We start from the raw sequence: 24,166 nt of genomic DNA on the forward strand, positions 1-24,166 counted from the left end.
GATAAATTTCGTCATAACATTGTAAATGTTTACCACGGAACCACTCGCCTGCGGCTTGTGGTTCCACAGCTACTTTTACAATGTTGTGACGCAATTTATTATCAATAAGAGGACAGACGCATAAAAAACTGACGTCAATTTGTTAATTTGATTGATTATGTTAAACCGCAGGCCAATGCGGGCTCAGCCCATAGTACATTGTACAGCCCAGACGGGGGAGGAGGCGAGAAGTTGTCTGTGTTTCCTATTTACTCGATGTCCCGGGATTTATGTTTTTTAAAACATCCTATATCCCAGAAATGCTTCCCCCAATTAACCGGGAGAGTTCAAAGGTCCATGGACCCCCTCCGTGGACCTGGTTCATCGACCGCGTCCATGGACCCCCTATTTTTACTACCCCGAAAATACTATAGTAAACAATAATGAAATATAAATAAAATAAAATAAAATAGAACAAGTCAGTAAATTGAAAAAAAAAAAAATGAATTCACAGTAATATTTCAATTTTATATTCAACTACTTTTCAACTTTGTAATTTTTCATAAAGTCACATTTTAATAGGATTTCGTTAGTCTTCACTTACATGTAAACTAGAAAAAAAAAAAAGAAAAAAAATATCAAAACTATAAGATAAAAAGACCTACAAGGAAACTCATAGGAATTATAATTAAAAGAGCAGTGCTTACTTTCGTCCACGTCGGCCATGTGGGGGTCCATGCGCCAGGGGTCCATGTTTTGTACTCTCCCCAAATGTCCTGTCCCGTTTACTTTTCACCTAACTATATACACCCTCTGGCCCGGAAACCACAAACAGGGCCTCACGGGGGCCTATTTTTCCCTACTATTCGTAATTTTGTAGTCCATTGGCGTACGTGCTAAGAGCTCGAGTACCTGTGGTTTCATATACAAACACTGACAGAATCACTGTTCCACCGCTACACTCAGGTTTACACATCGGGTTCATTTTAATTGCTTGTGGATAACTCTCTTCCGCTACATGTCATTCGAAACGTTACTAAATCCACCAATCGCTGAAAGCATATCTAAACCCTTGTCATTGTTTACGCATGATTAACCAATGACAGCCTGAGAACAGGTTGACGTGTACATTCTTCCAGTAAGGTCGTGAGAATTGACCTTTGATCAGGTTTTTTCCTTTTTTCGCTTGGTAAACTATATCGGGTCAAAATAAATAAAGTACTTATGAAAAAACGCGCGTGATTCGTCCAAATTGAGCCACACGCATAGGCACATTTATGTATAATTTTCTAGTATCAATAATTAACGTTCGCAAGAAAACTCACGTAGAAACATGAAGCTTTATCAACATAGCAAAATTTAGAGGAATAGAGGCGCACAGAAATTCAACACAGGGGTAAGGTAACTCATTTTTGCTACGCTTTCTACCATTTTTCTGGCAGCCAAGCGTGTTCGTTGCATTTCCATCCAAACTCCGTCACGTGTACACAGATATACATGCCGCTCCCACAGAATTAACCTGGGCTGCCTGTGCCTTAAGTAGGGAAATGTCTCGTTACCATATCCCATGAAGACAACAACTAAGATACGAATACCGCGAATCAGTTAAGGAATACTTTCCAAGACCTGATCTTGCAAGAAAATTGCAAGTTTCATTAAATATGCACTGATTCTATAATTGAAATAGTGAACAACATTGGGTTGACAAGATCAAGTATACCGTAGCGTGGGTACGAAGGTCAGGTGGGGGGGGGGGTACTCGTCGGATTTTTCGGAGGGGATATGTCCCCCGGGTTTCCATTTCCCCTAATTCTTCAAGCCGACCTTTCGTGCACCTTGTTTTAGACTTGACTCTGTTTAAAAAAAAAAAATTCTATACCCAATACATTTAAGACTGTAGTGAACGTCTAAATTGTGTTTGCTGTTGTTTAATCTCAAATTTACTAGTTTAGAAAAGACCTACTTTCCATTTTCCTGAACTCGTTGTGAAGTTATCGCAGCCCCGCCTCCCCCCGCCCCCCCCCGCCCCCTCCCCCACCGAAAAAAAAAAACGGGACTGCAAATTCAACGAGCCACTCACCAATATAGCAAAAAAACAAAAACAAAACAATGTTGAATCAAGAAAGGCCCCGAACGCAAGATGATTTTCATTGTGTTGCCTTAATTTTAAATCTGTTATTCCAATCCCCTCAAACCCACCGGAAACGATGAGAGGCGACTGCATTCGCCGGCTAATCAAACAACAGAGTAAGAAATTGAAAGGGAAAGCTTCTCAGACCATGATCTATTTCAATGATAACTGGAACATATGTAGAGTACAGAACAAGTCTATTTTGATATTCAGTTATGCGATAACTAAGTCACGGCAGCTACTTTCAAAGGCTGAACCACAAACAAGTAAACATGCCATTTTTGTCAATGTTTTTTATTTATTTTATTTTTATTTTATTTATTTAAACATATTTGTTATTGTTTTCCCCCAAAGCACCTAGGCTTATCAAGGGGGATTACAAAATTAGAATTCCTACTGACTTCATTTATTCAGGCTCACACACAAACAACACACAAAAATTGCACTGAAAACAACAGCTTACATATCTAGAGATATGTAACAGTGGCCACTGATTAGTATTAATTATAAAACTTTGTACTTCTCGAAAAAAAAGCACAGTTGACATCGTAAGTCACAGACTGAACACCGTACAATAAAAAATTTAGTTTCCCAGCGTCGCTGCTCGATGACCATGTTTCACGGAGAATATTAGCAGTAATGAGCCTCAATGTTTAGTTTTCCATGTCAGAATTTACAGTTTACCAGGGCGAAGAATGACAATGTCAATTGCTGTTTGTGAGCATAATTCGTAAATTATGGTTACATAAACTAAATGGCTATTTCTCTGAGCGTCAAAAGTAATTGAGTCGTAGTTGACAGTCGTTTTGATTCAACATTACCGCGCTTAGTGATTGGTTTAAAAACACTCGCGCCACTTTCTCGTCCAATCAGAAATAGAACTGAAACCAATCGTGAATCACTTGTAAACGTTTAACCTGCGACAAGTGTCGGCTACATGCACTTGCTTTAATTATAAAGAGCTTTAAATTTTGGTTTTGAGTCGGGGTTAGGAAAACAAAGTTAACCGATTTTTTGCTACACACAGTCATAGGGTCGCCATCTTGAACAATTTGGCGAGGCGAGGGAAATCTGAGAAGAGGACAAAACTGCTCCTTCTCGACTCCTACTACAAGAGTTTTGTTCGTTCGCCATGCATTATTCAAGTGGCGACTCCATGATCGAACGTCACAGTCGGACGATTTCAGCGCTAAAGCATTTGAGCTGTTTGCACTCTAGTTGAAAAAATGTTGCCGAAAAGTTTCGATCAAAGCAGATATATATTTAATTTGTTTCGAATCAACAACCGTCAACCGGGAGCGAAAAATTTAATGAAAGCTCCCTGCGTTTTTCAGTAAACGGGAACAGAAACATAGCAGGGGCTATTTCTTCTCCGCTCATGCATAGCCTTTGCTCAAATTACATATTTAGTATGCACAACAGAAAAATTGACCAATAACTATTTCTTTGTGATTGCTTCCCCAGCCAAATCCACTCGCATAAAGTTATCTTCTAAACAAAAATGTCATTGTCAAGGTCTTTTTTTGCTGTAATAGTCAACGATAAACGAAGAATTAGGAACATTCGCACAGTCTATTTAATCAAGCTTATTGCAAACGCCGAATTCCTGTAGTGAAGAGCCTTGTCTGACCGGTGGCATCTAGAGACCGACTCATTTTCATGTATATTAAGGTTATCATTTTTCATGTCTCGCACGTTGAGGGGGGTAAATACGCGACATTTTTGCAAGCTCGCCTAACAGGATTTCTTTGACGGTATTTTTACTGGGTTCCTTCACTGCAAGATCGATAAACAACACGAAATCTGCCTGCCACTTCACCAACTGTACTGAGTTGAATTCTCGCATTTTCAAGAACTTCAAGAATGTGAAAATGAAGGAAAAGAAAACATAGCAAGCCAGCGTTGCGCTTGCAAGCCTACAGCTCTCTTCTGACCCCTTTGCTAAGGAATTTGTTATTTATTTTGTCGACTTAAAGATGGCCTTGATTAACAATCGCACAATTTCTACAGAGCTCTTTTTGGAAACACACAAAAGGCTTGGAGCTCCTTTGTTAGCAAGTAGAAGTGGAACCGGAAAAGTTTCCAAATGAGATCACATCACAAGCGAAACAAGAAATTCAGAAGTCAGTGACTTCGTGTTTTTGAGAAAGAAATCACTTTGCTTTGAGTTCAGTTCCTTATACTTCCTCGGTATAGAAGGCTAGGAAATCGTAATAAAGTTAATGTTTATTTATTGGTTGGTATTGCATGTTTGACTTGACAATTAAATGCTTTGCTTTTCGATTATTATGGCTGAGCACGAAAAGAAACGTTAGCAACCCTTCAGCAAATCGCTTTCTTTTCAGATTTGCATAACAGCAGGTCAAAAGTTTAAAATAGAAATACAATGAAAGTTTTTTAAAAAATCAAAAAATATATTCGTTTGCTTGAGTCAAGTCAGCATGGCCTAAACTTAATTTCGCGTAGTGTCTCCTAAATGTGGTTGTGAGATTAGCTTTCGAGTATGAAGAATGAAGTTAACTTCTCTCCGATGTTAACCATTGTCCGTAAATAAAGGCACATAAAAGAATGCAAACGCCATTCCACCTTTTTGATTCACAAACCCTCAGGGAGGACAAATTCTTGAAATGTTTCATTCCCTTCGAGGCGTGTTCATAGATGAGCTCTTTGATTGCTCTTTAAACCCAATCTTTCGAGAACCTTTGTGATCTCGGGCCTTGCTTTGTCCGTAGGAAGCGACGCGGAACTACATAACATATTCAATTTGAGCTCTACAGCCGTCTGCCACGCAAGTGGGAGCTTGTCTTTGAACTTGCGTGCAGCCTGCAAGCAGCTCGAGTAAGCTCGAATAGTGACGTGCAGGTTTCATCCAAGCGAATTCCAACGACTGTAACCTTACATTTGGCAAGGATAGCGTGACGTTTGGGTAAGTGAAAAATCTACACATATGTTTGTGATCGAACATTTCTTGCAGCCCTGTAAAACGGGGCGGTGGTTTGCGTTGCCGTACAAGATATCTTGTCTTCGGGTAAAGCGGAGGAATTTTCCCCGCATTTCTTAATTTGGAGGGCTAGAAATTAGCAACTAGTGTTGCCCAGGAATACCCACTGATCTAATTGGCTGAGCACGCGGAAAAATGTTTATTTTTTAGCGATTTGTGCTGCCCTGAGAAAGTGCTGATGCAACTTTAGCGCGCAGCGAGAAATTATGTCTAAACGCATTTGCTATGTAAAAATGTAGTTCCAATCTCTTTTACTGCGTTCTGCAAATTACAAAGCGTTTCTTTCTCTTCCCAGTCGCAAAACGAGATGGTAACTTAATGTTCCACGCCAGTTTAGTTTGGAGTGAAAATAGAGTAAAGAAGACCGCTATAGTTTCTACTTTTTTTTCGCTGGGTTTAAAGACGACTGGAAGGTATCTTCACGCATGGCCTTATGACTCATCAGCAATTTTTGGGCTTGATACTTAAACATTGCGTACAAGTTAATTGCGTTATTTGAACCTTGGCTCTCGCGCAAAAAATACCCATGTGCAATATTTACAAGTGATGTCGATATTTATTCAAGGAGCGTTGTTTACTTACAACTAAATTTTCACGTATTAGTCATCAAATATTTATCCAGTCTGGCCGTTCTTCCAACAAACGTAGGACTCTTTCATTGATGAACTCGACGCAAACAGCTGTCTCAGATATTTCAAGAAACCAAGTCAGCTCTGGAAAATTCTCGATGCAAATTTCGGAAGCCATTCATTTTCCATGCTTAGTGAATGTGTCACAACATTTGTCAAAAGTTCTCGAAAGTATCTCTTTTTGTAATAATTAAATGTTGACGAGTTTTAAGGAGTGAAAGATAAGAGTTGTAAACAATAAGAACAGATTGCGTGCTTTTACAGGGCCCTCGTACTGCAGCACATTTTTTTGTTTTGCTACACAGTAGTTGTTTCTAAGGAAATTGCCGAGCAGGTCACCGAGAACAAAACTTACTCGCAGTGTTATCGATTATGCAAGTTTTCTGTTGAAAAGCGGAAATTTGTTTTTTGAGCACCCCTCAAACTTTCACCATCTTCCCTGATCTGAATAACACGAACCTCTCTCGTCAATTAGCCTTAATCCTATGAAGCAAAAACACACACGAAAGGCTCGATCCGTTTACCGATGCTAAACTTAAGCTTATTCACTGTTTCATGTTGTGAGAATGGGCAAAAAAAAATCGCTCAAGTGTACCACATTCTAAATTTATACAAGTCTGGTCAAAATGTGAACAAGATATTCTGATCACGTTTGCAGAATAACGGTCACTTAATCTTGAAATTTGCCATTGTAGATGAAAATACAACTGCTACATTGTCATGATAATGTAACTCTTGATGTGCAATGAAGTTCTTATTCAACCCATAAACAAGTCCCATGAGGCACTGTGTTTTATGGCCGGTGCAAACCATTCTTGCTTTGAGCGGGGGATAAACATGCACACCAGTGGTTCTGATATACCAGTTGCAAACTTTTTTTTTTCTCTTCTACTCTGGAAAGTAGAAACTTAATTGAGTGAGCATACCTTTCAACCAAGACGGTTGAGCGACATGTTTTGACAAATTCCCCACTATAAAGGAATTCGGCTACAATAATTATGCTCTTAGATAAAATTTTTTGGAAGCCAAAAACTCGGTATAACGTCGATATTTCTAGCTCTTGATTCTTCAAACCTCTCGATTATTCGAAACAAACTTTGCTCCCTTGGCAAAAATTGAAAGTAGAAATTTATCCTCGACGTTTCAAACCTCTCGAGTTTTCGAACCAAGTTTCGTTCCCCTCGGTGGTTCGAGAAGTCGAAATTGCGCTGTGAACATACTTTTCCGAAAAGGCTTGAAATGAAATTATTTAACAACACGCACATCTATGCTTTTCGATTCAAAAAGCCAACAGGGATTTTTGAAGATTGAAGTTCAAAGAGATGATAAATAACTCACCTTTAATTCGAAATTCAAAAGCTTTTTCCAGTGTTTTTCAAGTCTTCAAACTTCCCAAGTTGTTCACTGAACCGGCACGCCCAAGGAATATCTTTGCATATAATTTCATGTGGTTTACCAGAGATACCGCATTCAATAGCTATTGATCAGTAATTAATCTGGTGGGCACCGGCATAAATTATCTTAAGACGAAATCCGACGGGAAATGGAGCAATTTCAGTTTTTAATGGACAAAAATCTTGTACCAGAATAACTTTAAGTAAAGTACAGTCATTTTTGCATTATCTAAGAGATAAAGATATAAATAGTTGCCTGAAATAACACCAAAAACAATTTCTCATAGGAAATCGAGAAAACAAATTTCAAAGTTCAGACAAACTGTGTAAACACAGGTAAAATTTCAGTTTCATTTCACCAGTGCTTTCGAACGTTTGGCATATAAACTTCAAAATTTGTTTTCGACGTTTGGTGTTTCGTGTAGTGTGATCGCCCGGGTGAGGGTAGTTCTGAAAAGAACTGTTGGTTGTGTTGGTGTTGTCACCAACAACAGCTCTTTTCAGAACTACCCTCACCCGGACGATCACAATACGAACTACTGATACTCCTGGGTTCAAACCATTTACTATATATGTAACGATTGGTGTTTTTAGAAATAATTCCTTTTGAGAAGATATTTAACACAGTCGCACAGAAGTTTGCAATACAATGCAAATACCCTCGGTACAAAGTTTGTGTCCGCTTGTTTATACTCGAACTTGAGAAGGATTGATTCCTTCTTAACTTGTAAAATTGAGTAAACTTGTAAAAGTGAGTAACATACTTATTGCCGTGTAACATAACGTAAAGTCAGATACAAAGAGTGTTCATAACAGAGAACAGAAGTCGCTTTGTTTGATGCAATCCTGCTTTAAATGCTAGGCTCGACGACAATTCAGTCCATAACATTAAAGGTCTCTTCTGCACGTGATCAACAATAATTCAGTCTTTCTTAACTGTCAGTAAAAATTTAGGTCGAAACATGGTCCGGTACTACTCACATCCTCCTAGCTACAATAAATAGAAATCTGTGGAGTGGTGTAAGGAGAATCTGTTTGTTGAGACATGAGAGCGAATACAACGGCCAAAATCACGCGCATCACGCTTGACGTAGTATTCATGCATGCGTATCAATGCGATTCACGCCCTAATGTAGATTGATTCATGATATCATGGACTCCATAGCCAGTGGTGTAGGCAGGTTGTGTAGGCGTATTTTGTTGGTAGGCCTGTCCCGATAAGGCGATAGTGCTCGACAACTTTTGAGCAACGTTTGGCGTTTGGAGCAACATTTTCAGCGGTTCTAGCAACCTCGTTTTACCTTTCCAAGCAAATTTTGAGCAAAATATAGGTTCAGAGCATATATCAACATGAAAAAGGCAACGATTTCATGGAAAACTTCCATGTATGCGGATTTTTTTGAATGCTTATCAACCTTTGGAAGTTTGCACAAATAACCTGTCACCTGACAACGTTGGGCTAGACATCAAATGGACCATGTCTTTCGTTCCGTTAGAGTTAAGGGTGTCCTTAAAATTAGCCCGTATTTGCAAGCAACTCTTTAAAGCTCAGTTTCAAGCCATTTTTCTTGAGCGATGTTAGCCATTGCGAGGAACAAAAAATAAAACTTTTCATTAACGCTGATATAAAAATATCAAGAAATTTAAGTAGCAACTTTAGAAATGCAGGTAGCAACGTTTCGGCATTCCAGTTAGCAATTTTCCAGCATTCAATGAGCACAATCGGAGGAGTGACGGGTGGGGCTTTGCTGCCATCGAGGGTTTTCGCCAACACCCTGGGTTATGAAAACATTGGAGACTGGGGATAGTTTGAAAATTAGCCACCTCACCGAATTGAATGATAAAGCATAGGAAAAGTTCACTCGTATGGCATGAAAATTGCACTAATCGCTGCCTCTCATACGGCCGGTGCACCTGAAATTTGAACTGACCAATCAGGATTCAACAGGCGGCAAAAACCGCGCTGTCCTGACTGACGTCAAATGCATGTTAACTGGAAAGGCATAGAAGTCGGCGACTTCTCTCACTGGATACGGCTTTTAATAGTTGTGAGAAGGGATTTATAATTTCAAAAACCTTATCAGATTGTAAAATAAGAAAAATGTGAAACGTTTTGTCTCCAAGCTAAAAATTTGGCGCCAAAAATAGGTCACTCACGTCCGGCAACTGGCTCTTCGATGGCTGTCGCCAGGTAGGATGACAGTTGTGTTAAATGAACAAAATGTGCGGTTTCTTATCAAATTAAACCCAGAATTCTCGAGTTAAGCATTACAAAAGGCCAAAGAAACTATAGCATTTTCTTTATGTTTTGTTAGCTTCCAAGAAAAAGACTATCGTCGTGTCATTTCGGTAGAACAACTCTGTTGTTACTGCCGATCGTATTGTGGGCGCAGCCACCGTGTGCAAGATGCAAGTGTCTGTAGAATTTGACATTTCTAAAAGCCTAAAGGCCCCAGGGACAGATTTAAGTCCTCTCATGGTTAAACGTTGACATTCTTTGTTAATAGCAAAGCTATTCTTACCCGCCAACCTCGTTTTCAGGGATTTTCACCTGACGGAAAAGCTCTGGGAACGAGATTGCTTACCCGCAACAGGTAGTGTCCAGTCCTTTGACTACTAAAAGCCTAAAACGTCTGCTTATTCCAGAAAACAATGACGCGCCTACTCTGATTAGTTGAAAGCCATTCACGAGAACAACAAAAGTTTCAAGAAATAAATTTTACTTAGGTAGAGAGCAAAGGCTGAGTCTGCGTCCAGAGTGGAAAAACGTACTGCGCAGCTTCTTGTGCATCCCCAGCCTACCTTACGGGCTCAGGCAATAACTCGGGTTGCAATGGCGGAGAGAACGGCGGAATGTAACAAGGAATGCGAGGATGTCGTCTAGCTAGTTACCGATACCTCGCTTTAATTTTAGTGTTTTTAAATTTTGTCATACTTTGTAACCGTCACTTCGGAAGATGTGTGTTGTAACATGTGAAACGTCAAGTTGAATATACCATGTGCTATCTATTTGTTGTGTTTGTTACCGCTGTTTATTTTATCTTTCTCCTGATTTATTTCTACTTGGGCAAGCATGAATTTTTTTTGGCATTGTCTTCGCACCGAAATTTCCTGGATACCGCCGGCGGAGAAATAAAGGGTTCGGAGTTCCGTCTTAACTACCGATTTAGAGCAGTTGCTTAGGGATTTCTGAGGGCGATATTTAGGGGAAAGCTATATTTTGGAGTGTTTTACAGTGTTAAATGGCAAATTTTATATGAGGGAACGTCGCTTTGAAAAAAAAAAAAATGATTTCGCGTGTGTAACTATTGCCAGTCCCAAACCATGCGTTAGAATTTGAAATCCCTAAAAGTTGGAGAAAAGAGGAAGAGTTCCGATGTTTCTTATGAATCAGAAATAACTTAGCCTTCTTTATAATCGTAAGAATGGAATTACTGTTTACACGTAAAAGGGGAAAGTTACTGTAGAAAGTCTGTTGCCGGGCGGATACGGGTGTTTATTACCTCATAACGTTTATGGTAATGCAAGTCTCATAAAACCCATCCGTAGCATTAAGGTGTCCGAACACAGTTTTTGCGCGCGCTTTTGCTGATGCAATTCAGCGCGCGCACAAGGATTGCAAAAAGCAAACATGCCGTCAATAGAGCGATCATTTTATTTACTCGACACCCGCATTATCTGTGCTATTTTTCTCTATAATTGAACGCAGTGTATTGATGGCTTTAGTCTTTTATTATAAAGGTATGTTAGCCGAAAAGGTAACGATGCAAAGAACCCAGCAATTCTCAGCTTTTTCTATGTTACCGAAAGAACCCAGTTAAATGCAGCGCATGCGTAGTAAGTCAAAAAATTGCGATTGAATGAAAAATTGCACTCTCGGAAATACGCCTATTTCTCGAGAACCACTCATTAGAATTTCACGAAATTTGGCACAAAAATACTTTAGGAAATAAGTAACTGGAGTATTGGAAATAATTGCACTTTAACAAAGGAAATTCTAGATATTCCAGTGAACCCTCAACAAGGGATAATTTAAGATCTCTCTGTTAAATTATTAGCAAAATGGTGTTAAGTTGTGAGAATCGTTACAAGCTTGTTGCATGTAAATTATAAAGAAAATCTAATGACTCGATTTTCTACAAATAAACAAAACCGATTTTAAAGGCCTGTTTATATTTATTCATGTTGCCATGACAACGGCACATACGTCAGCCATCAAAAAACCAAAGTTTGTGTCGGTAACTTGCTTGCTGCCATTATTGGCGACCGAGGGATCAAGGGTTTTAGAGAAAAAGGTGAATGAAACACAGGTATCAAAAACTGTGTTTAGCCACCTTAAGCACGTGGACACTTAATCTATTGACACTGATTTATATATTTGGATTTAGATGCCTTTTAAGTTTTAGGTTTTTCTTACATTCCGGTCAACGTGACTGGCCAAACATGGCCGTGATTTGAAACTTTTGAAGGAATCTTCAATGGAAGAAACCTGTGCAAAAAGCTTATTTTTCAAAATGACGGTTAGAAACCTTACTTAGCAACAAATTCATGACCAATTGGTAGTTAAGAAGGACTCCTAAATGTTTGCTTTGTTTAGTTTTGTCCGAAAAATACTGATTCCCCAAGAAAACATTACACCAGCTTTCCATAAGTGAAGAGAAAATGTTGCTACTTACCAGGGAAATTAGGAAAGCATGTTAAGTTCGTAACCTTTTTTGTTTACATGAACGACGAAATTCCCGCCCTTTTTTCAAACTTGGAGCCTAGCGTGCGGCCAAAAATCGCGCATGATAAAAACGACTTTCCGCTCTGAAGCCTAGTGGCCCATCAGGTTGGAGCTTAAGTTATGTTTCCGTACTATGAAGCGACAAAGAGTATTTTGACGACCCCCCCCCCCCACGTCCCCACCCCCAACCTGGATAGAAGGCTAGTCCATTGCAGATGTTTTCATGGAGGTACGGAGAGGGTCGTAAATAGAAACAGTTGAGAGAGAATTCGAAACAGCCACTCTTGTTTCCAAAGTTACCATAACTCGAAAATCAAAGACGCTGCATGTAACAATGTTTTCCCGACTTAGAAAGGATTACATACGAACAAGAAGCTAAAAACTGGGCGGGTTAAAATTTTGGATGTTACGTGCATGTTAAAGGTTACTGCTTTTCCTCTCAAACAATAAAAGAATAAAGGTTGCATACTTCACAATCCACTCCACAAAACGCACACCAAAATAGAAGTGGTTCTTAAGCTCGTTTCCCGTAAATTAATTAATCAAATATTTTCAGGCACAGAGGGAGACCCAAAAGATAATTGGTCATTTTTTCATTACTTTGCATTGCAGATTGCCAGACGATATCCTTTCATCTGGAGTCGAGGAAGCTATATCAACTCTTCAAGGAAAGACCGAGAGAGTGAACTTAGCATCATGTCTTCTCGACGCCGTAGTACTGGCAGGAACTTGCCCGCAGACCCTCGGACCACAACGGTCATCAAAAATGAAGAAGCTGGCATTGCGTTGATAACGGCGACCAATCACGAGTGGGAAGAGGAATACCAAAGATTGCTTCTCGAGCACCGAGACTTGAAGGAAAACTACGACAAAATGGAGAGCAAGTACCAAGAAATCCAGAAGGAAAATGTGAAAGTAACGAGGCATATGGAGCTCTCAATTGAGAAGTTCAACCGAGAAAAAGACGGCCTCATTCGACAAAAAGAGGAGCTTAACATTCAAAATGAGAAACTGCGGAGCGATGTTCGCGAAAAGGGTGGCAAGATTGGCGACTTGCAAAAGGCTCTAGTGGAAAGCCAAAAGAAGGCCGATTCTCGCAAGGAGGAGCTGTTCACCAAAACCAAGCAACTAGAGAAGTTGGAAATTCTCATCAACGGTCTTCAGAACCACACCATTCCAGAACTGAAACAGAAGCTCAACAAGTCTGAGGCTGACATGGAGATATTCAAGGAGAAAAGTAAACAGCTTAACGTGGATCTTGATAAAGCTGAAGAAAAGAATGATGAAGATCAACAGACCATTGAGAAACTACGCAAGGAGAAGAACGCACTTATCGAGAAGCTGGCTAGGGCCGAACGCGAGACGAGGGAGGCCGAAGACGCGCGCCATAAGGAAGAAGACAAGGTAGTCAACCTGCAAAACAAAGAAATATCGCTTCACGACAAGATCAGTCAGTTGGACGCGGAACTTCTCGCTGCGGAATCAAAGATAAGAGACTTGGAAAACGAGCTGAACAGGCGGCTGGCCGAACCAGTCGAAAAGAGTTACAACATCAATGTAGTGGAAAGTGAACCAGCACTTCAGTCAGCTCCACCTAGCTTTTCATTTGGAGATCACTACGACAAAGAGCAGTTCGAGATGCTGGAGAAAAAAGTAAAGGACCTGGCAGATAAGAACAAGCGATTTGAAGACGAGAACTTAGGCTTGAAGGGGAAACTCGATATGGCCAGTAAGGATATCAACAAGTGGGAGAAAAAGTATGAAGACGAGAACAGGGAGAAGAGTAAGATTGCAGCTCTGCTTGAAAATGAAAAGGGGAATTATGGACGGCTCAAGAATGAGTACAACGAGCTGAAAAGCCAGCTGGCGAAGGCGGAGAGGACGATAGAGCATGATAAGAAGGAGATGGCTAGAAAGGACAGAATCATAGAAGAACTGAGGGCGAAAATTCTGCAGCTGGAGCAAGACGTAGAGGATCGAGAGGGCACCATTGCCAAGCTTGAAATGAAGCTAGAGCAGTTGGAGAAAGAAATGGAAAAGCTGCACGAGGCCACTTTGGAACATCAGAAAAAATATGGCGATCTTGATAGTGATTATAAAGTCAGTGAAAAAGAGAAAGAGTCCGTACAACGAGATCTCGACCAAGTATCCATAAAAATTGCTGAGTTGGAGAGTAAGTTGAGAGAATCTGAAGAAGAGAAAAACTACTTGCATAAGGAGAACGCAGATCTTCGACAGAAGCGGTTGCGCTTGGAAGATGACTTGGACACTATTAACAAAGATAAAACAGTGTTTGAGAATCAAGTCCAAGACTGGTCTGACCAAAGCAGCAAACACCGCAAGGTAGCCGACAATATGAAAAAGAAACTGGCTCAAGCTCAAGACGAGGCAGAGCAGTACAAGAAAGAACTGGCGCAGAACAACAACAAGATAGACGAGTTGAATAAGAAATTGTTCGACCTCAACTCGCTTTATGATACGAGCCAGACAGACCTTTCAAGTGCCCAGGACAATAGCGCGTTCAAAGATGACGAAATAAAGCATTTGAATAAGAAGATTGACAACAAAGAGAATGAAATTAGCAAGCTTGAAGCTCAGCTAGAGAAGACGACAAAAGAAAGGGACAATGCTGAGGTTGAACTTGCTGGTGTCCTGGAAAAACTTCAGCATATGGAACCAAAACGAACAACAAACGATGAAGTCTTCAAACCAGCCGAGGTGACCTATTCTTACCAGCAACCAGACTTGGAAACTGACCTAGCACCCCTCCGTCAGAGAATCTACGAACTTGACAATGAAAACAACAGGTTGAAAAAGATTGAAGAACATCTCCAAAGCGACATCAAAGACAGGTTAGTCCAAATCGCTGCACTGGACAGAGAGAATACTAAGGTCAAAGCAGAAAATGAAGACTGGGAGAGAAAAGCAAATGATATGAAGAGAAAAATACACGCCCTGGAGAAAGAGGAAGATGAACTTATGGACACCAATACCGACCTACGCGAAAGACTAGATGACCTGAGTCCAGAGGTTGACAAGCTGCAGAAAAAGGTAGAAACGTTAACCCTTGAGCGCGACAGACTGAAGGAATATCTCAGCGAGTCGAACTTCAAATTCACCCAGAGCAAAGAAGATTACAACAAAAAGAGTCTGGATTTCTCGGAGCAGGTAAAAGTAAACAGCACGCTTGGGAAGACTGTTAAGAAGCACGAAGCTACAATGGAATCATTGACCCAAAAGTGCAAAATGCTGGAAGAAGAACTAGAAGATTTGAGACCGGAATTGAAAGCAGCATTGGCGAAAAATGAAACATTGGAGACCGAAAACAAAGAATTGGATTCTCGCAATAAAATACAAAAACGCAAGATAGACGACTTGCAAAAAGAACTACGAGAAGAGATCGAAGCAAAGGAGTTGCTGCAACAAGATGTCGACTCATTGGGCTACAAGTTGAACGTCGCAGACGCAAACAACAAGGCACTAACCAAGCAAAGAAATGATTTGCAAAGTCAGATCGACGACCTGGAAAGCAAACTAAGGAAAATCAAGCCAGAGCTCGAACAATGTCGAAACAAGCTTAAAGACAAAGATCGCATCATAAGTCGATTGCAATCAGATTTGAAAGACAAGGATTCGCAGCTTACCGCAGCCAAACGAAAGATCAATACTCTGGATGAGACATGCACCTCATTAAGAAAAGAGGCAGAGGCTCATAAGAGTGCAAGTGAAATTAACCGAAATCGCGTAAAGGAGCTTCAAATTCAGCTTCAGGAGATGGGTAACAGCATGCAGACAGCCGTGGCGAACGTCTCCGTCGTTCATTCAGCACCACCACAAAGCTTCAGAGAAGAAAGGCTCCGCAGTACACCTGACGAAAGGATTCACGACTTGGAGACACTGCTGAAGAAGAGCGAGGCTCGTGAAGATCAGTTAAGGGATCAGCTGCAACGCCTTGAGAACCGTCTTCCTATAGCAGAGAAGGACGCTAAAAAAGCTCAAGACAAAATAAGCGAGCTTCAACCTAGTGTAACCAATCTACAAAGGAAACTGGAGGACCTAAGAAAAGTGTTAGACAGAAGCAACCGTGAAAAAGAAGATGCCAAAAAAGAGTTGATGGAGGCTCAAACACAACTGACAGTTTTGAAAACAAAAGGCGAGGCGGACGCGAATGAAATCTCATCCTTGAAAAGTCAGTTAGAACAAGCCAACCGACGTCTCGCAGAGAATCATGAAAAACTGCTAGCTATTGACGAGGAACATGTGCATCTTCGCTTGCTTGCAGATGGTCATAATAAAGACAAGGACGACCTCAAGACAGCGTATGAGAGATTGCAAATAAAAAAGAACGAACTGGAAAACACGGTGGAAATAAAGGAGTCCAATTTGAAATCAAGCCAACATGCTTGCGACACGTTAAGAGAGGAGAAGATTAAGGCACAACAGGAGCTTAACGAACTTCGGCGGACAACTTTAGTTGACTTAAAGAGAAACCTTACCCGCATGCAAGGTGAGCGAGATCGTGCTTTGGAAGACGGCAGGATGGCTATGTCGAAAATAGAAGATCTTGAAAATCAGTTGGCAGAGGCCATGACGAAACGAAAAGAACTAGAAAGGGACAACGACGACCTCGAAGCTGAGATACGCCAACTGAAGAACGAAATTGAAACGAATCGTAAAAAGATTGAGGACCTGGAGGATAAAATAGAAGTATTAAACCTTGAACTCGAGAGAGACGAGAAAGATATAGATTCTTTGAAGGAAGAAAAAATCAAGCTCGAAGATGAGTGTGCAGACCTCCAAGTTAAACTGGCAGAGAAGCAGGATGTTATTAACATTGCTCCGATGCAAGTCGCCAATGTAGAAACAACCTACGCAGCCGCCCCCGGGTTTGATTTCGGTTCAGATCCAGACGCTTTAAGGGATCTTGAAGATGAAAATATGGATCTAAAAGAGAAGCTACAAAGAGGTGAAATGGAATACGACGTTCTGCGAGAGCAACTAAATGACTACAAGAACAAGCTGGGAGACTCGGAGGGCAAGTGCCAGCGTCTTGAGACAAACCTTAAAGACAAAGACAATCGCCTGCAGGAGCTTGAAAAGACGTTGCCAGAGGCTGTGGAGGAGCTAAATTTGGTAACTGATAAATATCATTCAGCGGAACGCGAACTAGAGCTCTTAAAGGATGAGTTACAAGACGCACAGACCAAGTTAAGTTCTGCTGAAGCACAACAAGCTGCTGGATTTGCCAAACTCAGAACACTGCAGCAACAACTAGAAGCTGCCCAGAAGGACTTGCTTGACAAGAATGACGATGTTATCGAAAAACAACGTAAAATCAACGAGCTCTACGCTATTCTGGAGAGCGGAGGCAAGGACTCAGATCGCTTGAAGCAAGTTATTGAGGAGTTGAGAGAAGATGTTGACCTTAAAGACAGAGAGAACGCAAAACTACAGAAGGATATTCGCATCACTCAAGAAAACCTCGCTAAACTTCAAGCAGCCTTGGAGGACATGGAAGGCAGGTTAAATGACACAGAGAATGAGCGAGAAGAATACAAAATGAAAGCCGATGGTTTAGAGGTAGAGATCGAAATGCGCGATAAAGTACTGGAAGAGGCACAACATGAAGTAGACGAAACCAGGGACAAGTTGAAGGCAGCCAAGAAAGAGATTGACGCCCTTCGTAGTCAACTAAAAGAAGCAAATGTCAGCTTAAAGGCAGCCACTGATGAGAAGAGGATCCTTGAGAAACGAATTGCCGAACTGCAAGCAATAATTGAACAGCTGAGGAAAGAATTATCTGCTAAGAATACAGCGATTACTCCTAAATCTGGAACAAGCGATGCATATCTAAACGAACTTAGGAATAAACTTGCAGAGTACCGAACAAAATATCAGGAAGTTTGCAACGAAAAGATGAGACTAGAGCTGGAACTGCGAGAAAAAGATGTCAAGATTTCACAAGTTTCTGGTCCATCGGATACATTACGCGAAGAGCGAGACCGTCTTAAAGACGAAGTTATAAAACTGCAAGGCACTCTCAAAGAAACAAAGAAAAACTATCAAAAAGCTCAAAGGGATATAGAAGAACTACAACGTCGCTTGGTGTCAAAGGACAGCGAAATAAAGCGCTCGGAAGATAAAATTGCAAAACTAGAGGAGGAAAAAGAAAAAATGAAGAAAGACTACGCCAACTTGGAGAAAAAGAACTCGGATTTGAAAGTTGAATACGAGAAGCTCAAATACGAGAAGAACAAGGCAGAAAATGAACTTTCTCTGCTAAAGAAGAAATTCCAGGCTCTGCAAAACCAGATCAACACAGTGGATGTGCCCAGGCAGAAGCAAGACGTTGTGAGCAGAAAGAAGTATCAAGAATTGGAGGCAAGTTGTCAGGATGCACTGCGTGAAAAGGAGAGGGCAAAGAGTGATATGGCTGCTTACCGAACTAAGATGGCAAGGTTGGAAGCCGAGATGAACGAACAGAAGAGAGAGAAAGACGTTTTGGAAGATGAAAAGCATCGTCTAAGGAACAGCGAAGCTGAGCTTAAAAACAAGCTCCAAACATCGAGAGACAGACACAAGGAAGACAAAGACAAGATGCTGGAGTGGCGTAAAAACAATTTCTCACCCTTAGAGCAAGAACTTCAGAGAACCAAAGGACTCATCAAAAAGCTCGAAAAGATGAACGCAGCCAAAGACCACGAAATTGGAGATTTGAAGGACGATCTTGCAGATCGTGATAGGAGAATTGCCGAGTTGGAGGACGAACTGGAAAATCAGGATGTCACTGACGCTGGGCCACTAGACTCAGTTAACATAGACATCAGAGGAGACTCAGAAGCACTTCAACGGGCTCTGGATGAAAAAGCAGATGCGGTGAAAGAAGGTCAGAGGTTGAAAAGCAAATTGTGGACTATAGAGCACGACATGGAAATTCAGAAGACAAAAGAAGCTCAGCAAGAAAAAATGGTAGCTGAAGTGAATAACATGAACGACAAATTGAAGGACGAAATACGACAGCTAAAGAAAGGAACTTGGGACCAACAAGGGTCATACAACAAGCTCATTAAAGAGAATAGCGAGCTCGCCTACCAAGTTAACACGTTGAAAGAAGACAAAGAAGACTTGGACAAAGACATTCAAGAACTCCGCGATGAGCTGAACGACGTAAGAGGAGAAAATAGAAAATTAATGATAGAGAACAAAGACCTCAAGATGGACCTGCAGCAGTTAGAAATCAAGCTGCACGAATTGGAAATTGGACACAAGCTTGCAAAGGACGACAACGAGAAAATCAGGAGTGATCTGTTACAGACTCAGAGCGAGAATGCAGATTTGAAGGACAGCTTGAACAGGCGTGATGATGAAATGATCCAGGTGCAAGCAGTAGCTACAGTGGAAAGTGCCCCACCCATGATGTTCGAAGATGACGTGGATGGAATAAAACGGGACAAAGACAAACTGCAAATTGAGCTAGAGGCGGCGGAAGATCAGGTTAAAATGCTGCACGACGAACTTGACGACAAGCAGGCCAAAAATGACCAGATTCAAGTCGAGCTGACAGAAGCCAGAAGAAGACTCAAAGAAGACGAAGCAGACATCAAGAAGCTAGACGCTGAAATCGAAAATCTACGCCACGAGCTGGATCTAGCGAACCAAAACTGCGACGATCAACGAACCGAGAATCAAAATCTTTTGGAAGCAAAGGAAAATCTTCAGACAGAGGTGACCGATTTGCGTGCAGATGTGAAAGATATGGAGACAGAACTACAAAAACTAGCTAAGGTGAAAGCTGATTTGGAACGAGAGCTGAAGAGAGCCGGTCAAGCACCCATAGAAAGGCGACCTTCACGAGATCTTCACAACGAAAAAGAAAAGAAGATCAGAGAACTGTCAGAAAAAGTCGTACAGTTGGAGCGGGATATACAGAAGGGTGGATACGAACTGACATCACTGAGAGAAGAGAATGATGACTTGCAAGAGAAGATAAATAGCCTAAGGGATGAGAACAACTTCCTCCATTCCAAGTTGTCCCAGCTTGAACATGATAACAGGAGAGATAATAACAAGATCGTTGAACTCGAAAAAGAGAAGCAAGAACTGCAAGATATGTTAGACAACAGCAGTGGCGGAATCGATTCCGGGAGAGACAAAGACCTGACGACAGAAGAGAACAAGACATTGTTAGAGAGAAACAAAAAGCTGCAAAATGATCTAGAACATCTCAAGCAGGAAAAAGCCAACATGAAGAGGCAACTGGATGAGTACAATAGGAGGTTAGATGATAACTCGAATCAGCTAGCCGTTCAGATTACGAAATTTGTTGGAGATCAGAGCGAGACATTCAGGAAAGACGCCCAGGAGAAAGACAACAAAATTGATAAGCTGCAGCAAGAGAAGTTGGAAGTAGAAAAGAAGTTAGAAAGTCTGACAGAGGAGTTGGATGCAGCACAATCTAATCTCAGCGACATTCAGAACCAAAATGAAATTCTTCAGGAGGACATAAAGACCTTAAAGGAGGACAAAGCCAAGCTGGATAACAAACTTATTGAAGAAATGAACTTCAGCAAGGTCAAGACCGCTGAGCTGGAGGCCGAACAGGATATTCTTAAGAACAAGATTAAGGACAAAGACGATCTTGTCAAAAAGTATGAAAAACAACTTCAGCAGCTCCGAGAACAGTTGGCCATGTCTGTTCCCAGCGACCAGGCCTCAACCACTTTGATACTGGATGTAGACAAGCGTCGGAAGCAGCGCCAGCACAGCCTGATGCTGTCCTACCAAGAGGGTTTGATGAACAGGCCAGGTGGACTGTACCGCTCGACAAGTGAAAGCAGTCTCCCCAACGGCGACATCTCCAGGTCAAGCGACAGCGGCAAAAGCGACTTAGAGCACTCTCAGATTGGCGAACTCCTCAGTAAAGAGATCCCGCAGAGTAGACGAAACAGGGACAGCGCACCCAGAGACCACGTAGGTGAGACGGTTGAGGCTACCTCAAAGGTCACTACAGAGTCAGAGCCTGATTATGCCGCACAGTTACGCAGCAGCACGCCAGTCGACGATAATGAAGATATAAAGAGCAGCAGGAGACCATCTGATAGAGATTCTGGAAGCCAACGTTATGGAGGTTACCGGGACAGTGACAGCACTCGAAGCAGAGTCAGTAGCGGTAGAGACAGAGACCGAGATTCAGACAGCATCAGAGGCCGTGAGTCAGACAGGGCTGACAGGCGTTCCGAACGTGGAAAGGACCGCAACAGATCTGAATGCCAGCAGAATTAGGTACAGGAATCAAATAACTGTTGTCAGGATTTATGAACTCTCACAGCAGTGTTCATCTAAACTGTAGTTCAGCACACCATTTCTTACTTAGCTGTCCAAAGAGGAAAGCAGCAGAGCAAAGTGCCAGCAGAATTAGGTACCAAAATTACAAAACTATATCTAATCACTACCGTAGGTTGTACTTCAAAAGTAGTCTTGACTTGAGCTTAAATGTGTTACGCCCTTTTTGGTTAGATGATAAGTCGTTTTTTACTGATTTGGTGGTCAATGCTGATCACAATGAAAGAGCGCTCAATAAGACTCGAAAAGACCAGAGAAGAACTACAACTACTTTTATATCTTAGGGTCTTTAATATTTAGTTACACTGTCACCGGATAGACACGACGACCGTAGAAAGTAAAAAGGTCCTTAGTACATAATTATTAGGATCCTCGTAGTCCAAGCCATTTTAGTTGGCTACAAGTATTTTTTTGAATCATTATTTCTTACACAGTAATAGGGCAACGTGAGATCAGTTGAATGTACCTGGGGGTCCAAAAGCGTGGGGCTGCGAGACTAAAATCTAACCTTGCGCTTGGTTTATACGTCCTCTTTAGAAAGAACAGAATATAAGGCAAGGAATTTAACCCTTCAGAAAAGATATTTCTATTAGATATCTTCAGTTGGAACTACAGGTTCAAAACGTAAATTGAGGATGCCTTTTGAAATGCAAGATTCCAAATTATATTTCTACCTGTTCAAGCGGCGTCCAACTAACATGCACGTTGACAACAAAGTCAGACTTGTTTTTATTACGCTAATGTAATTTCGCCGTATTATGGCAAATTTTTCGCATTATTTTCATTAATATCTATCTCGATGTTATAGCCTTAACCTATTCGTTTGGCAGGATAATAGAATTCGAATGCAAACTAGGAAATTCGTTCGATCTAATTATGCAATGACTAATTTCAGTACACAGTCCGTAGTTACTTACTGCGAAGGAAGATCGACTTCAGCGTGTACTATCCCCTAAGCGTTCTAGTGATGCCCATCCAGTATGTTTTAAGGCGTGTACGTCACCCTGTATCACAGAAAATTGCAGTCGGGTGACGTTTGTATCATAAGTTCATAACATGAAGAAAGAATTGCTTCAGAGGAAAATAATCTCGGAATGAAAACAAAGCTTCTTTTAATCCTTCCTGGCGCGTGCCTTGATCCCAGTAATTCTACGTGTAATACTGTGGGCACACGAAACAAAGCACACTTATTGAGGGATGACCTTTGATGAAATTTGTTTATGTATAACTTAGAACTCCATTATCCTTGTAGACGAACTAGTTTTTAAACAACCTCGTCCGCGTAGTGGGCGAAGGCTGTGCTATACTTAGAAATGAATATAGCATTTTTTGCTGATGTATACTAATAAAAGTCTTTTGTTTTCTTAACAATGCGCCTTTGGAAAATAAGTCTGCATACAAGCCAAGTGGCGACCATCAGATGCAGGCCTGCGCTTACTTCCGGTTTCAGTAGCATGAAGAAACTAGGAGTATTTCTACTCTCCCCTGGATGGGATGCTAGTCCTTCGCAGGGTTATCCCCACAGCATTAAATTCGCCGGTATCCATTTATACACCTGGCTGGAGAGAGACGCTGTGAGAGTAAAGTGTCTTGCCCAAGAACACAACACAATGTCCCCGGCCAGGGCTCGAACCCGGACCGCTCAATCCGGAGACGAGCGCACTAACCATGAGGCCACCGTGCCTCCTGCCATGATGAGGTACAAAAGCATTGTAAAAGTAACTTCACCTTCTAAGACACAAGATCAAAATGATAAATCTCCTTATAGGCTGAAAACAAACTTATTAACTACAGACAATTATATAAAATCTCCATACCCATCTTTCGATGCTTGCTACGAGAAGTTCCCAGTTTACCAAGACATAACTGCATAATCCCCTGATTAACAGTTTTGTGTACTGCTGCTGCCTGTCAAACAAGGGAGAAATTAGATTTTCATCACTTTCAACAAATGAAGTTAATCTTCTAGTCCCTTACTTTGTAATACAAACTAAAAGACATGAAGTTTTGGCAAATATGTTTTGATTTATCTGGACTTAAAGTTGTTAATAATTGAATGTACATGTATGAGCTCTGGATATGGTTTGACTGCCACCCGTGGGGGGGGGGGGGGGGGGGACTCCCAGAAAAAATTGGGTGCGGGTGTCTGGCCCGCGTCCCAAAACCCTCACCCTTTTTCTGACCAAAATCTGCGATATTCCCTACCCTATTTATGACCTGACCTGTAAATCAAAACTCTGTTTCAGACCTGCGTTATAATTACTTCCCTAGTTCAGACCAATGTTAAATTACTGTAAACATATTTTGTGAAGGGCTTTTGTTGATTTTCTTTTCGATAATGATGAAAAAGTGGCTTTTTCTTAAAAACATACCCGTATCAAGGCTAGAGTGCAAAAATCATACCCTATTTATGACCAAAATGGCCAAAATCAGCTAAAATCGATACCCTATTTATGACCAAACCAGCTGAAAAACCATACCCTTTGGGGCCGGACAGACCTATATAGCCCATATAAGGGAGTAACCCCCTAGCCCTGCCCCCCTACCCCACGGGGACTGCCACTTATATAGTTTAGCAATAACAAAAGTAATGAAATGAAAAATGAATTTCAGATTGATTCTTTAAGTTTTCATGAACTACCAGAATTTTTAGGTGTGGCACATTCCTCAATTGTTGCTGTTTTTCCTCAATCAAAAACCAAGCACAAACTGGTTGAGTTGCATGTGTCATCAGTAACATACCGATGTACTCGCCAAATTAGCGAGGCAAAAGTTCATTTCAGATTTTGAAAACATTCAAGGTTAGAAATACTCACTCAGTGAAATAATTTTGTTATCCCTCTGAATTCAATTATTATTCTGTTAAGGCAATTTAGCTTTGTTGTCAGTGGTAGCTCCATTTGATGGGCCGAAATAAAAGACACAATGAACCTTTGTCTGGATAAACATTTGGCTATGGGTGAA

At 41.1% G+C, this 24,166-nt stretch overlaps 1 protein-coding gene across 2 annotated transcripts; it reads left to right on the forward strand.

Annotated features, from left to right (window-relative positions):
• The first annotated feature begins 655 nt into the window (after nucleotides 1–655).
• Nucleotides 656–21,223, forward strand: LOC145493290 (uncharacterized). Of its 2 annotated transcripts, none has more exons than XM_081472718.1 (2): nucleotides 656–1,375; nucleotides 12,473–21,223. In XM_081472718.1, the coding sequence occupies exon 2, from the start codon at nucleotides 12,557–12,559 to the stop codon at nucleotides 21,140–21,142; it is 8,586 nt and encodes a 2,861-aa protein (XP_081328844.1). In that variant the 5' UTR covers nucleotides 656–1,375; nucleotides 12,473–12,556; the 3' UTR covers nucleotides 21,143–21,223. The 2 variants fall into 2 exon arrangements, with proteins under 2 accessions (XP_081328844.1, XP_081328843.1); XM_081472717.1 differs by lacking the exon at nucleotides 656–1,375 and adding an exon at nucleotides 2,004–5,036.
• Nucleotides 21,224–24,166: the final 2,943 nt, after the last annotated feature.

Source organism: Orbicella franksi, chromosome 7 (assembly GCF_964199315.1).
Source record: "Orbicella franksi chromosome 7, jaOrbFran1.1, whole genome shotgun sequence".
Taxonomy (NCBI): Eukaryota; Metazoa; Cnidaria; class Anthozoa; order Scleractinia; family Merulinidae; genus Orbicella; species Orbicella franksi.